This window comes from Drosophila elegans, unplaced genomic scaffold (genome assembly GCF_018152505.1).
Source record: "Drosophila elegans isolate 14027-0461.03 unplaced genomic scaffold, ASM1815250v1 contig_476, whole genome shotgun sequence".
In the NCBI taxonomy this organism is placed as follows: Eukaryota; Metazoa; Arthropoda; class Insecta; order Diptera; family Drosophilidae; genus Drosophila; species Drosophila elegans.
Genome location: NW_024545863.1, coordinates 10,139,721 through 10,156,369, shown reverse-complemented (window position 1 = coordinate 10,156,369; position 16,649 = coordinate 10,139,721). Strand labels below are relative to the sequence as shown.

At 39.2% G+C, this 16,649-nt stretch overlaps 1 protein-coding gene across 1 annotated transcript; it reads left to right on the top strand.

Annotated features, from left to right (window-relative positions):
• Window positions 1-5: 5 nt before the first annotated feature.
• On the top strand, window positions 6-2,991 carry LOC108141017 (glutamate [NMDA] receptor subunit 1). The gene is made up of 5 exons (XM_017264093.2): window positions 6-538; window positions 1,101-1,281; window positions 1,344-1,474; window positions 1,821-1,991; window positions 2,052-2,991. Exons 1-5 carry the CDS (start codon window positions 6-8, stop codon window positions 2,989-2,991), a joined length of 1,956 nt encoding a protein of 651 aa, XP_017119582.2.
• Window positions 2,992-16,649: the final 13,658 nt, after the last annotated feature.

Genomic DNA, 16,649 nt, shown 5'->3' with positions numbered 1-16,649 from the left:
ATAAAATGATTAAGTTGCAAGTGAAAGTTATTTCTTGGTCTTTTATAATTTTAACAGCATTTTTACGCGTGCCGCAAATTGAAAGCATAAATACCAATTTCCTAGAGCTCGCAGCCTTCGAGGACTTTTTGCGTTCGGAACACTTGAGCCAGGTCCTGGTGGTTCGCGGCACTGATGCTGATGCTGATGCTGATGGCGGTGGCGGTGGCGACTGGCACACTGAATGCCACCAGAAATTGTTGGCCAACTATCGTGTGCAATTTTACCGGCCAGGAATGTCGGCGAATTTCGAGGATCTCAGCTTCCGCGAGTCTCCGCGCCTGGCGGTCCTGGTGCTGAGTTTCGAGCACATCCTTGTGAGGCGTCGTGTGCTCGAGGTGGCCTCCGAGGCCGGGTACTTTAACAACTCGCTGGCATGGTTTATTCTCGGCTCTGGATGTGAATCCCTGGCTGACGAGCAGCTGATTGAGCAGCTCTTGAGTGGCTACAGCATGGGCATTGATGCCGATATCACAGTAGCCTTGAGGCGACCAGATAAGTGAGGCAGTACATTATCATATTTATTAGACAAGACGTCAACTAGTAGATTTAGCAATTTGTATACCCGTTACTTATGGAGTAAAAGGGTAAATTGTATTTGATGATATATAAATTCTTGATCAGGATTAACAGCCATGTCCATCGGTCTGTCTGATTTCGAATTTAATTTAGTTATAATTACGCAACTTTATTTCAAAATGCCCAAAAATCTTGAAGGACAAACATGTTTCTCTGAGACATGCTATCATGTCCGTTTATAAGCCTCTGTTCTTGTGTTAGAAGTTATTATTATTTTGCAACTCTATTGTTATAACTTTTGAAATGGTCTTTATATTTTTGAAACTAATAGAGTATACTCAATGCTAAAGCATTTATACAATTTGATAAATAGGAACTTGTAAAATAGAAGTATATATTAAATGCTTAGCTTATAACTGAAAGGGTATTTGATCCTCGGTGGACCGAAGTAACCTTACTCCCTTGCTATGTTCATAAAGTTATCCTTCTCAATTGTATGTTTTTTGGAGCTGTAAACGAAGCATTAAAACGAATAGTTTCAGCACATCCTGGAATCTCTATGATGTATACCGAATCAATCAGCAAGTTCCAACACCTCTGATAATTGAAAAAAAAGGAAAGTGGTCTGCCTCTGGAGGATACCAAGTCATGGAGAACTTTAAAAACACCTTGGTAATTCGGCGGCGCAACTTCCGCAATATCACTCTGTTGGGCAGTACAGTGGTACGTGTGAATATGACCTTGTCCAATCACCTCTCGACTTTCACTTACCATCCTTTGCCCAGTTGACAGATAAGCCTCCTGGATTCGATAGCATGGAGTACCTGGCGGACGATAAGCAGCTCCTGCAACTGGATGCCATGCAACGGAAGACCTATCAGTTGTTTCAACTCGTTGAGCGCATGTTCAATCTCAGGTGGGTCTGTGAAATTCTGAACGAAGCAGGTGCTAGTTAACGAGGTTTCACGCTCAGAAAAATAGTTACTTACTCAATAAATGTCCTAATCTGTGTTTACACAATTGACAATTGATAAAGAATAGAATTTTATCCAAGTAGATATAACTAATCTACATTTAAAATTGAATAATGGTGACTCAAGGAAGTTGTGTTTTCCCAATTAAGGTTTAATTAATTTTAATTATTAATATATGAAATTTTGTTGTAGCCAATACATCGCCTTGAAATTAGTAATATCAATAACATTCTTACCATTTATGGTAAGCCTTTTAATAATGGAATTACGTGTTTTCTTTCGGTGCAGGCTGGACATCGTTTTTACGGATAAGTGGGGCGAGTTGCTGGAGAATGGCAGCTGGTCGGGAGTGATGGGTCAAGTGACGAGTCGCGCGGCGGACCTTGCCGTGTGCCCCATTCGCTTTCTGCTGGACAGACATCCCTACGTCCAGTACTCGCCGGCCCTGCACATCGCCTAGTAAGTAGACCTCAGTGAACTTGACTTGCATCGAGTCCCAGTACAGTGTTTCCTCCGCAGCATTCACTTTATCTTTCGGCATCCACGTCACAGCCACATCAGTAACATATTCTTCGAGCCACTGAGCAACCAGGTGTGGTGGTGTGTCCTGGTTCTGGTCACTGGCAGCACCCTACTGCTTCTGATGCATGTGAGGCAGGAACGGGTGCTGTCCCATGTCGAGAGTCGTTTGTCCTTCGTTTGGTTCACCATACTGGAAGCCTATCTGCAGCAGGGCCCTGCCCCCGAAACCTTCCGGCTGTTCTCCACTCGACTGCTGATCAGCCTTAGTGGCATATTCAGTTTTATTCTGATGCAGTTCTACGGCGCATTTATAGTGGGCTCCCTGCTCACCCAGAGTTTGAGGAGTATTGTGAGCCTGCAGGCACTGTATGATAGCAACCTGGCGATCGGGATGGAAAACATACCATACAACTATCACATCTTCAACTCCAGTATCCCGCTGGTGAGGGAAGTGTATGCGAAGAAAATCTGCAGAGCTGGCGAGCACAATATCCTGACCTTGCAGCAGGGAGCCGAAAGGATCATCCAAGGACGCTTCGCGTTCCACGCGGATCTCGAAAGAATGTACAGGTTGCTCTTGGACCTTCGGATGGATGAGGTCGAGTTCTGTGAGCTCCAGGAGATACAGTTCGACTCGCGGTACGACGCGGCATCCATAATGCCCAGGGGCTCTCCGTGGAGAGAGCACCTGGCCCACGCCCTGCTCCACCTTCGAGCCAGTGGCCTGAAGCAGTACAACGACAGGAAGTGGATGGTCACTCGGCCCGACTGCAGCCTGGTGAGGGCCTCGCAGACAGAAGTGGACCTGGAGCACTTTGCTCCGGCGCTCTTTGCCCTGGCACTCGCCATGATGGCCAGTGCAGTGGTCTTTCTGCTGGAACTCTTTATGCACTGGCTACCGGACTTTCGCTGGAGGCTGGGGGCCATGTCCACTTAAGTAATCATCCTGCCCCCTTTCGGCTTCAGCTGGCCGGCACGACTTTCGGCTACAAATTTGTGTCGCTTTTAATGTTTTCTGCATTTTTAATAATAGTAAAAAATTTGTAATAATGTCAGCTATTCCCAGTGCTGAAGCTCCAACGCGGGCAGAAATTAAAAATTCCATTAAACTGCAAACACTTGCCTGGGCTGCGCCCTCCACCATTCCGCTCGTTTTGGCCAGTTTCTTGTTTGGGCTCGGACTGGCCTTCTGCATCGGGTTCATTTCGACTTAATTATGAAGCTGGCTAGAGGCGGTGACACTTGTTTTCTATTAACTGACAAGCTTTTAAGGGGCGGGTCAGGCTGTTAGCGAGCGCGGGGTTCCCAAGTCGCATCATAGGACTTAGGGAGGGTTAGGGAGATATTTCCATTAAATTATTAAAAATTGTGCCTTAAAATCGCTGGCCTTACACTTGACTCTAATAAAACGCAATTGAATGCATCTCGCAACCCCTTTGGATACGCTAGTTGGGATGTTTGAGTTGCGACTTACAAGTATTTTTTCCGATTCATAACTTCTTATAAAATGGCTAGCAAATTGCCACAGTAAGCCGCACCCTAATTGTGTAATCACATTTGATGCAATTGGATGCGTGATCAGTATCCTGCACTAAGCTTTGTGTCGGTGGCCACGCATGTCCTGGCATCCGACTGAGGTCACGCAGGACCTTCAATTAAGTTGTCATAATGTCTGACTGCGAAAAAAGGGCGGTGCGGTGAAACTCGACCGGGTCGATATAATCACATTTATATGACAGTTTAGAACGAGATTGTGCAATGGGTCGGCACTACTAAGCGTCCGCGCGAGTGCAGTGAAGTTGATAATCCAACCTGCTTTAATCTGTTATTTATAAGAAGTGTCAACTTTGAAAGCTGCTTTAAGCAGAGCTAATTACCACAATTAAATTCGAGTTGAAACGTATCCTAGTTTCATGTTCTGTTCAGATTAACTAAAATAATAGTTGTTCTTTGAAATTCATCCCATCTTTTGTTGTTTCCCGGATTTATTGTTGAATTTTAAAACCCCAAACTACCCGATTAACAACTTTTCGAATGGGCTGTTATTAAAGATCGACAGCTGAAATGCAATGAATAATTTTTAAATGTACCAGAAACATCATCTAAAAAATAAACTTAAATCTTAAGTTCTTACTTAAGCGTTTTAATAGGCTATTTCTAGCCTGACTGTTTGACTGCTTATATTAAAACGCAGATTAATATATTTTTATTGTGTTTTGAAGAACCGATATAAAATGACTTTCTTTATTTCTTTACTTAATACAGGTGGCCAAATTTAGTTAGTTTTATTATTATATTTTCTGTTAAAGAATTTATCAAAGATACTTGTTGAACGATTTCGTAACTGTTGTGTTCCGATTTAAATAATGACACGATCGGGATGAGATCAAATGTTGAACTAACTTTATTCTGCGCAATGAACATCATTTATATACTTGCTTTGAGTGTGTTAGCATTGGCGTGCACATGAATACAAATATGATGCAATAATATAATATATTATAATATAACATTGGTTGCATAGGAAGTGATTTTTGAGAAGAACTTTAAAGGTAAGGATGATGCAATATTCTAAGAAGTCAGTAAATATTTATAAGTTGTATCGTCGTTTATTGTTAATTGTTACATACATCGTTTGTGTTCAGGAAATAGCTTTATGTTACTCAAATTAAACTAAATTTTAAGCATAGAGTAATTTCTTTACTACATAAAAATATATATATTTTAAATTTTAATCAGAGGAAGGTGCATTATATCTTTGGCTGTCTTGCCTAGGACATCATTGCTTTTAAGGAGACGCACACATTCACGTCAAATTATGCAAATTTACAACATGATTAAGCTCGTTTAGCTGGACTCTCGTCCAACATCTATATATATAGTAGTATACACCAATGTCGTCAACGGTCGGCCTGCTCTCGTGTTTGTTTTGCAATTCAAATGAATTTGCTGAGGCTGGACTTCGTACAGGGCCTAAAAGTGGAGATAAAGCTGCGAATGACACAGCGGCAGTGCTGGCAAGTTTTCTATTGTTGAATGAGGTGAAGTGGATTTAATTAATATTGTAGAAGAAGTTTTTTTTTAATTAATTGAAACCATAAACTATCTCTTGTTGTACTAAGAAATTTTACTAAACAAACAAAATAACGTTAAAACATGAAATACAGTTTTAAGACAACCAAGTCATTATTGCAAATGTTTATATTTTATGTTTACACAAGTGTGTGGGATAAATAGTTAGTATATAAACATTTTTGGAATTTATGAATTCAAATATATAACAGATATATTTCAATAGGTTTTTGGCAGCACTCCTTGGGGACAATTTCGGCATGTTTGTTTCAACGTTTAGTTGTGAGTTGTCTGGGTGGGCAAAGGCCTCCCCTTTCCTCCACATATAAATTCGTACAAATTGTTCAATGGCCGTTCGCTCTGTTCCTTTGGCCAAAGTATCAATTGTTTGGCATTGGTCTTTATTTATGCATTGTTGTTGGCATAGTTGTCGGCATTGTTGGTCTGGCCTATCCGATGTCTGCATGGTGGTCTGTGTGTTTTATTGCTTATGGTTATGGTGGGGATATGGCGACCGTGCTCTGAATGAATTTATATTGTTTTTGAAGTGCTTAAATGTTTGTCCGTGTTTGCCACTGGGCGCTAGCACACTGGGCGTATGCGTAATGCGAAATTATGCAGGCTTAATGTTATGGCAAGTGCCCTAAAATGGAAATTTCGTCGCCTCAGCGACGAGAGATTGAAGTTTATGCAAATAGGGCTTTAATCAAGATTCGACTTGAGTGCTAATTAAATAAGACAAAGTCAACTTTAATTTGCAGCTAATAGACTCGAAGAAATTATTTAAATGTAAGTTTCGCTTGAAAAGCTTTGCAACTTTTGGGGCTTCCGATACTTGGTTGTTTACCCAAGAGCCCTCTCTTGTTTAATTTTTTTTCTGTTTATGCTTGCTCGGTTCAATCTTGGCCCTGGCTATAAGCCGTAACCAAAAGCTGACTAAAGAGCCGCAACAACTTGTGCAAATCAATATTAATTGCTCAGATTCACTCAACCATGAACTCATTTAAAAAACCAAAGCTGCAGAGTAGCTGGAAAAGCGTGCAGAATGAAAACAACAAACTGTTATATTTTCACTATTTATGCTGGGGGTTTCCACCGCTCCTCTGGCGATTTTCCTCTTTCCACTCCTTGACCGATTGTCGAGTGGAGAAAAACTTTAGCAACTTTTGCGCTGCATTTGCGAGGCATCCTTTCGTCCTTTCCGAGCTCCCTGCAGTCGGGCTAATACCTCTGCGCCCGCCCTGGCGTCATGTGCTTATTATAAAATAATTAAGTCCTTTAGGAAATTATAGTTCTTGTTGCCGTGGTCCCGCTTTCTGTTGTCGTATTTTCTCGACTCTTGCAATCTGTGCCTGGTTTCTTTTCGTTCTCCGTACTTTCCTGGGCTCTATGGTTTCTGAACTGTTGCCTTGATCTTTTTTTTTTTTGCTTATGTGTATTTTGAGTAAATTGAGAAAAATGCAAGAAAAAATTATTCATGCTTTCCTTAACGAAATAAGTAAAAAAGAAATTGTGATATTAAAAAAAATTGATTTCATTGATTGAATCGATGAATTCAATCAAAAATGCATGTGGCAATAATCATTTCAAAGTTACTATCTTAAGCTTAATTACTGGTTATTAACTACGCTTGAGTTTTCATATATTAAGTTTTTTAATTTTAAACACAAGGTCTAAGAATAATTTATAATATCTTCATAGTCTTGCGGCAAGTAAAATAAAAGACAAGTATTATTACTGCTCTTAAAAAGGGTTTCAGAAACTTGTCCCTATCCAGTTAACAAAAAAAAAACAAGTTTGTATCCTTCGCCTTGGCTGATTACTTTCAATAATGTCTGCGATGAATAACCTGGGATGGTTACCAAAAGGTTGAAAATTCTACATAAATTGTTTCCAAGTCCTGACATCCCCCCAACGTTCCATCATTTCCAGCCTACGGGAAAAATTAGACTCGTTTTGACTCATTTCTCTTGTGGGCTGCCACTGGCATATGAGTTATTTATTGTGTATCTAATTAATTATTGCTGCCGACGTATTTTTCCACACCAAAACAAATGTGGTCAGAACGACTGTTTATATCTGTTTCTGTATCTGTATCTGAATCTGTCTAGCTGTCTATGTGGGCGTCTGGGTCGGCATCGTTAACATTGACTTAATTGCCAAACCACAGAATGGCTCTTTTAGGAGCTGGGGCCTGGAAAAGCCAGCAGTCATATCTTGAACCCACATGCAGGTCGGACATCATGATCTATGTGCGGGACACGACACTTTGCATTGAGTTTATGTATCGTCTGGCTCCTCCTCTTTAAAAATGCAATGGCCTGCCCGTCCGGCGTGGGGCCATGGCCATCCATTTTAACATGCCACGGAGTATGACAAGTGTCGGTCAACTATAAACAGGAAGGAGCGTCGCACCACTAGCACCCTCGACGAACACATGGACAGTGGCAGTGGCAGGATTCAATGGCCCTTCGGCATGGCATAAAAGCCGCTCGAGTGCGATGTTCCCGCGGAGTCTGTCGATGGCCAGGCTCACGGCTCCCACTTGGTGCTGTGCGGGGTTAACGTATAGATAAGCCCGGGCCTTACTGAAAAAACAATTAGTGTCGTCAATGGAGTTGTTCAGAAGAGACCCACATAGGAACAAAATTGATTAAGGAATTTTTATATCCGGTTATTCTTTATTCGGAACTTTTAAAAAACGAACTTCAAAATCGCTTACCCTTAAAGTTTAATGTTCTTAAAACATAAATCCCAAAATGTCTAACTCTTTAAATTATTCATTTAAGAAAGCAGTTATTGGATCAAAAAATTTTCTTGGTCCCTATGCTGACTTGATAACTGGCGGTATTACAATCGAAAATCCAGCTTAATGATAGATGAAACTTTTCACTACAATGTGCAAATTCGCCATCTACATAACGCCCAACTTAATGAGTTGTTGCCCAAGTGCAATATTGACCCACTAAACAGTATGGAAATTAATTACCGCATAAGTTGGCTCAACTTTGGCCCCAAAAAGTTTCGGAGAAATCAAGCCAACCAATCAATTTTCGTCTGTGCGACAAATGCGCAGCCAAAAGTTGCCCCACAAATCGTTTATCAAATTTAAATTTATTTCGAATCTGGCAAAAATGCAGTGCGTAAAATTCACCATGGTCGCCAGTGTAAAATCCCGCAGATGTGTCAATGTATCTGCTCTAAATGTGTTCGTATGTGCGTTCTGCATAATTTTGATGGTTCACTTTTGGGGAGTTCGAGAAGGTTTGGGTTTTTCGCTCATTTTCGGTCTGTTTTTTGACCGGGCATAAATTTGCATCTTGATTCGCTGACGCTGCTGCTCTTGTTGTTGTTTGTGTTGCCGTGGCACGAGTGTTGGCAAAGTCCTGGTTTGGGGCTCACGATTTCCCATTTTAATTAGGCAATGTCCTGTCACAATCAGGCGTACTCTAGATGTGGTTATGGTCACTGGTTTGACGTGTCCACTCAGAAAATATCTATCACTTAACATCACTTTTCTTTTTTGGCCAATAATGTTGTTATTTGTATTTGAACAATTTACGTGTATACAATACTAATATAATTTGATTTGTTAACACAATGCACAAATCCGCTATTTACCATTTTAAATTTTTTTAAATAAATTATAACTTTGCTGTTTTTTTAATTTTTTTTAGTTCTTCGACATAAAGTAATGGTTAAATATTTCAGCGCTACGGTTTAAATTTCATCAAAATCGGACGACTATATCATTTAGCTCACTTGGAAACAACAAAAATTTTTATAAAAAAAATATTGGTTTTAAATATAACATTTCTATTTTTTATGTTTTTTTTTAATTCTTTTTAATAATATGACAGTTCGTAATTATGCTTTTAATTTTATTAAAACCGGAAATCGATATCATATAGCTGCCATAGGAACTATCAAATAATTTTTTCGGGTCAATCCACATTATGCCATGTATACATACGTTGAATGGTTGCACGTTGACAGCCTTGGCGTCCTTCTAGACTCAAAACTCGAGTTTTCTGACAACACTACATCCATGGTAAATAGAGATACTTGGTACTTGGTACGGGGAAGTGGGAAGTCTGGACTCATTGTGTCGCCAACACTTCTCAGTGCCTAATAGAAGTAGTAGAAACTATTTGCATCTTACTTTAAATCATTGTAGTTCAAACAATGATATGCTTGAACCTAAAATAGAGATATTTATTGAATATAATAAGCCCTACTACTACTAATAGATATTAGCACGATGTTAATATAAGTTTTCTAATATTAGTATTATCCAATAATATACATTTCCAATCCTATAAGTCAGGACTAATGTTGTAATCAATGTTGGTAATCAAATATGTTGGTCAAGTCGACGTATATCCCTTCATTGTTGGCCTTTTAACACACAAACAGCTTCAGCGGTAGTTGACATTGCAGAAGTAACAGATTATAATAAGCTTGTTATTTTAATTATGTTATAATAGTAAAGAATTTCGTGAAGCTGTCACCCAGCATCCGTTTTCATTATGTGCATCCGCTGGAACTTCGGGTGCACTTGTGTTCGAGCCACAAACTAATTCATAGCCATTAATTTTTTGCGTACACATTTAAACCAGCAAACTTTTACATCCGTTTTACGTCTACACAAATAAACAAGCTGTAACTAAATAATTGCCAAAGACTGTGCAAACGTCAATAAACAAGCCCCGCACACACAGGCGCTCACATGGCGTGTTTCCGTTTCCGCCCTTTGCATGGCACGTGCGTGTCTGCGGCTTTTGGCCATGATTTCACTGTGCGAGTGAGTGCGGGTGTGGTTGCCATGCCTGTTGACAAATTTGTGGTCAAGCGAAGTCAACAAAGTCGTTTCAAATCAAAGTACTGGTACTTAAAAAATTATGCTTTTAATTCTTATTAACAGCTAGAAGTTATTGAAACAACGATTTAATTTAATGTGAAAGTAAACAAATTCTTAGAATGCCCACTAAGATTATGTTTTGGAAGATTTAAAAAAAAAAAAACAGCTAACTTCACGACTTTGTATTGAGAGAATGGCATAATTTATTAGGTATCATGAATATCATTCATTTAATATCCATCTAAGATATATCAAAAGGCATTTTGTGTGTTATCTGAAATGCAAGCAAAATTTATCAGATTTTCAATCTGTAAAAAATATTATCGATGAATAAAATATGCTCAAAATATAATTTAATTTAACTAATCGCAAAGTGTTTTATATAAATTAATTTCTGTTCTTGTGAAATTTAATCCTCCAATTGCTTGACGGAAGCTTTCCATGAGTGAGTTAACAGAGGGAAAGCGAAAACTGGAAAAGGGCCGTATATCTTGCTAGAGTTGGGTCGGCCACTCATGACAGTATCAATATATCGAATATTTGGGTCCAGAAACACTATCGATTGAATTTCGATTGTAAATGATAGTGGTAAACGCATTTGGCGATAAAAAGCGTGTCTCGTGTGGGTGTTAATTGGTGTTGGTAGGGAAAGTTTCTTAACATAGAGCATAGAGTAAGAATTATAGAGAGACACCATTTGCTCTGCCGCTCTCTCGAGTGACCTTTCCATTAAAAAAGGGGACAATTTCAGTTTTCCACAGCTTCATTCGAGCTTGTAATTTTGCCCCGCGGTGAATTTCTGCACCTAAACTGTAGTTCTTACTCTATGCTATCATGCAGCGAATCGTAGCGGTTGCGCACCTCGCAGACGACCAGCCACAGGCTGAGATACTTTTGGGGTAAATCGGAATCCCAGAATCGGGCTCCTTTTAAAGCCTTCGGCAGGTTTTTTCGATTTAGGATTATGTGTTGGTCCCAATCTGTAGAAAAAACACAGAACAAATTGCACTCCCATTTTATTCATAAATGTTATACTTACATAGGCGGTTTTAGACGACGAGCATATTTTAAGCTCCAACGCCACCAGTTTTTCCTCACTTTGGATCGGGAACGAGTCGTGGACTTCTGCATCCTTGTATTACATAAAATTAAGGCAAACAATTTCTTCGGTGTAATTTTAGGCCATATAGTCTTAAATTTAGGGCAATTTTAGAGCTGCTTCAGATCACTGTTACCTAAGAGTCAGCTTAATCTTATCGTTTGGATTTTTATTGTGGGTCTTCAGTATGACTTAAGACTAAAATTTTGTAAGTTATTGCCGGATTCCGTTCCGGATTTAGCCTAATGCGCATTTACTTAAACAGGGAATCCAATAAGTCTAAATGCCGCGTTTAAAATAAATGCGATTTAAAATCATTTGCCCCGAACATTTTTGGAAAAAATATCGGAAAATACTGATTTTTAACGATATTTCGTTAGTGCCACCACTATAACAGCTGGGTTTTTATGCAGAGATGGCGCAATATTTGATTTCTTTTGAATTTCTATTTTGCGAAAAATTACTGAAAACAATAGCAAAAAATCTCTAACGTACTCAACGTGAGTTCTGAAATATTTTTTCTCAAACTGAGTAAATTGAACTCAAACTGAGATATTTTGGTCTTGAATTTTGTTTGCGTGTGAAAATTCTCAGATTGAGTGCAATATACTTGATTATTTTCTCTGTGTAGTTAAAAATTGCAAGTTTTAGTTATACGAATTTTGCAGAGGGTATTATAATTTCAGTCAGAAGTTTGCAACGCAAAAATTGTATTTCTATTGCAGGTAGTATATAAGTCGAAACGAGCCGGATAGGACGACTATAGCATATAGCTCCCATAGGAACAATCGGAAAAAAATACAATAAAAAAATTATAACTTTGCTGTTTTTTAAATTTTTTTTTAGTACTTCGACATATAGTAATGGTTGAATATTTTAGAATTACGGTTTAAATTTCATCAAAATCGGACGACTATATCATATAGCTCCTATTCAAATAATAAAAATATATAAAATAGCTATCTAATAATTGAGCTGCAAATAGCCTAACTGTTTAAAAACATATACGCAAGTACATCATCATTTTAATGTTTTCAAAAATGTTTAATTCTTGCAATAGCTGCAAGGGTATATGAACTTCGGCTTTCCAAAATAAAATTCAACGCAACTCAAAAAGATAACAATTTAAAATATAACTATTATCCCTTCATTTTTATAATTGACATTTTAATTATTACGGTTCCTGATAAAATAAATTACCAAAGCAATACTGGGAAAGGTAAAAACATTTAAGCCACTGTCAGCTAAATTAAATTAAGAAATTAATACGTTGCGTGAAAAGTTTTAAATATAATAAATTAGTTTAATAGCATTTTTCAGTGGCCTAATTGGCCGAAATGCTAAATTGGGCCGTATGAAATAATTTGTGGTCGTATTCAAAGCTCACGCTTTTCGTAGTTGGTCAACTACGTGTTGGCTACTAGGCTCTGATAGTTTCATAACTGCATTTGACCAATTTAATTAAAATAAATTCTTATTATTAAATTATCTTACTCCAGAGTTTGTTCTTCGGAAATTAACTTTTGCCTTGGTGACACAATTTAAGCAGGACAGGATTGCATGCTTGAGCTACCTATTCATTTTGCCGCTTAGTCGTTTTACCAAAGCCCCAAACCTCACTCCATTAGGCTTTACCATTGCGTTTTTAATTAATTAATGTGCCCCGTGTGGGGCTTCGCCACTGTTTATGGCTTAGAAAGATCAAGACAGACAAAGTATTAAATTTAAACCGGGCCGTGTGTGTGCGTGTAATTAAAAGTGCCGCCTGCCACTGGTCCTGGCTCAAAACTTATGCTCGGGAGCTGGAAAGGAAACCGAGTCAACAACTTTCTATTTTGTCAATGAGCTGGGCTGCTCGCTTCGCTGCCAGAGTTCAGAGTTTCAGTCCGACCCTCCTGTAAATGACACACTCTGCATATATGCAACTGGAAATAATTTTTCAATTCGCAAATGAAACTTTTGACACACACAAAAAGGAGAGCAAACTTTAAGTTTTCAGTTGCTGCAGCAGCAGTAGTTCCCTGGTGGAAGGCGGTAAACCAGAAAAGGACGGGGATGCGGACCCAGGGAATCCGGGGCGCGGATCTTGAAGCCCCAGCTAGTCCAGCTGCAATCGTCATGTTCCCGTGCACTTCTTGGGGTTTCTGTGCCATTTCTTGCTGTGTTTCTTTTAGCCACGGCCCCAGTTCCAGAAGGAAATTACAAACCAAAGTAAACGCCAGCAGCAGCCAAGGAAGTTGTTGACGCAGGACGAGCGCCGGCGCTGAGTGTCAGTGTCATATCCTGTGCCAAAAGTGCACACAGAACTTCGGGCCGAGGCTCCAGACACCAGGTCCTGGGACTGAGTCTGCACAGAGAGAAAACACTTGCCGTGAAGAAAGTGTTCGATTTCCTTCAGAAATCCTTAAGTCAGTAAGAACACCCCATAGCTTTTTATGAATTGGTGTTTTTAGGATACTAAAAAAATAATAATTATAAAAAAATAATCAACCAACCTACATTGATAGGCCATATATTAAAACTCAATTTATGATTGTGATTATCGCTTTGCGGACATTGCATTTTCTTTTGGCATAGTTGGAGGAATAAGATTCTCTGATTAAGAAAGTAACAAAACCGTTCTCGGGTTTTATGCTGAAATTTAAGAAGTGACTCTTGAGTTTCACCAATAACCTTATTGCAAATGGAAAATTTGAATTGGTGACATTTTTGTCGAATGAAAATCGTAAACTTAAACAACAAAGCAAAAAAACAATTATTATTAACTAAATGAAATTAAATTAAGTGCCATTAAAAATGATTTTAATATTACGCCTTGATTTAATTTTGATTTGGAACCGATACAGGCTTTTACTCAGTGCATGACCGAGGGCCAGAGATGCTGCACATTACAAATGAATAATTTATGCGCGCGCGCCCTCAACGGCAGATGGATGAGGGATACGGATGTGGATGAAGCCGCTGGCTGGGGGATTCAGATGGGGAAGGGTGGCTTGCATAGTCGGTGCCCGGACCCTGCAGCCCAGTGCCAGTGCCAGTGCCAGTAGATCCAGTCACGGAGGACTGCGGCAACGTCCAATCCTGGTCAATGCCAAATGAGTTGTGGCAACGTCTCGCTGGTGCCATAAAGGGGAAAAGGGAGCTGGAGCCCGGGGATGGGGCGGCAATGGGGCTGCGAAGCTGTTGCTCTGCATAAACTGAAATCTGCTTCCCGAAAACTTCGCCCCAGAAGGGCAAATTACATGGCTCTGGTGTGAAAATTATCTTCCTGGCAAGCGGCGGCAAAGAAGACGGAAGAAAGCGCAAACTCAAAAGTTATTAGAGCAAATTTTTGCCTTTTGCCTAAGTAATGGCCAAGTGCATATCTCTCAGCACATATTGAGTTATGACTTAATTGGATAAGAGCCCGGTTTACTCAACTTTGCTTTACCATCGCACTACCCACTACTACACACCCCTCTAATGCTACCAAGTTGAGCAAAAAGTTAAGAAAACATTTTTCCTTTTTCGCGCTGAGCTGGGCTTGCGGTAATGGACCTCGTAAGACTATCAGGTCTGGATCTCAAAGTTTTGATTCGTAACCGTTATTCTTAGCCGGTATTACCTTATCAAAACCGTAACAGAAACCGAAACCGGAAACAAAATAATTATTTCTTTGCCGAAACCGAAACCGAAACATATTACAACCGAAATAACCAATAGGTACCAGCCCGCTTTCCACACAGGCTTAAGGGTATTTTTTAGAAACTCTTTTTTCTAAAATATAGAAAATAATTTTTATGTTTTAGAAAAATGTCGCCTTATATTTTAAAAACTTTCTTTCTGTCATATAGACAAAATTGACCATAAATCCAAATCAGAGGCGAATTTCTATATCTATTAAACTCAACAATCTGCCGGTAAATCGATTTTGTACGGATTTTTCTGACTGTTGTCTTCGTTAGCATCTGGATATGAGTATCAGCATAAGCTTTACAAAAGTCAGCCTCCTAAAAATTTCCGTTTTTCTAAGTTGAATTTAAAGGCTTGTTGGCTTTGTAAATGTTTCTTCTTCAAGATAAAGCTATATAATCGTTTTCGGTTTTTAGGTGTGTATTTTTTTAAGAGCTAAGTTTTGACCCCAAAATTGAGGTTTTATCTCTGGATGATTTTGTCGATTTAAATTGATAAACCAGTATTCCATACAATTCTCACCTGAGGTTTAAAAATCGTACTATTGCGTATTGACTCCAGAAAAAATTATCGAACATGCACTGCATTTCCAAATCAAATTAACAAGTAAACAAGTAAGTTTCTCTAGTGAAAACCGAAACCGAACCGAGGAACCTTTGTCGCGTTCAAGAAAAATTATTAAAAGAGAAATCCGGAATTGAACTGTGTGTTTTGGTCAACCCTTATTAGCTTTTCACGATTAGCGTGCCAAAAGTTTTCTCAATTCGAAACATCCCAGATTGCATAACTCGCGTTTGGCATATAAGCATATATATGTTTATTTCTACTTCTAGTCTGGTTCTTCATAATACCTTTTATGCCAAGATTTCCTGACGTTAGTTTTGACTTTATAAATAATTTGCCATAAATATCAATCAATTCCATTAAAAGAACTGTATTGTTTATGTTTATGAAAAAAGAATACAGTTTCGGTCGAATTGATTAAATATAGTAGTCCATTTTGCAACTAAGTCTCTCAGAGTTCAGCCCGTTAAATTAAACCTGAATCGCTAAGTACTGCTGAATCCCAATTGGACAGGATCTCACCACACGACAGGCAAGATCAGACGGATGCAAGCTCACTAAAAGTGTCCTAAATCCCTGCTGGGAACCCAATCAAAGCGAGTTTAATGCAAATGCGCTGCCATTTCCCTTTGCACTCGATTCCGTTGACACACAAAAAGCGGAAAAGCACAGAAAGGGGATAGAGAATCAGGGATATAGAAACAGCGACGAACCGGCAGTGCGATTTGTGCTCATTTGTCAATGCACGGGCGTTGTTGCTTCGCTGCCACTCGCCTCACGTCAATCCACATAACGTATACGCCCCTTTGGCCACGCCGAATGCAGTTTGTAGCTCTCTTAGTTGTTGCTTTTGGTTGCGGGGCTGTGTGGGCTGCCAGCCATTTTGGTGGAAAGCACACACGGAGCACAAAACACAGAACAATTCCATTGTCAGTTTCAGTCTCCACCCATTTGAACATCAAACACTCCGCCCTGAGACCGCTTTGCTGTTGGGATTTTAATTTATAATTCAGCACTCGAACATGTCACCAAAGAGGTTTAACAATATGCACTCCAAAATCAACTCCACGACGACGTAAACCGATTAAGCTATTCGGTGATTGGAAGATTCTCCATACGTAAATCATCAATGTTTCAGTAGGCCTTAAACAAAAGAAGCCTGCTTCGATAAACTGTTTGCCCATTTTGTGCAATTGGTTTTGTTGCTGCCGTAAAGGGTTTAATATACCTTTTGATGTTTTCAATAAACTTTACTTGACTTGCAATTCAGTTATTCTGCATACATTCGTCGAGACTGAGGAGCCTTTAAAATATATATAATACTTTG

Excerpts from the sequence above, each read along its gene's own strand:
- LOC108141017 (XM_017264093.2), top strand. The coding sequence starts at position 6 with ATGATTAAGTTGCAAGTGAAAGTTATTTCTTGGTCTTTTATAATTTTA. Across the intron at positions 539-1,100 it reads GCCTTGAGGCGACCAGATAA|CACATCCTGGAATCTCTATG; the intron begins GTGAGGCAGTAC and ends GAATAGTTTCAG. Across the intron at positions 1,475-1,820 it reads GAGCGCATGTTCAATCTCAG|GCTGGACATCGTTTTTACGG; the intron begins GTGGGTCTGTGA and ends CTTTCGGTGCAG.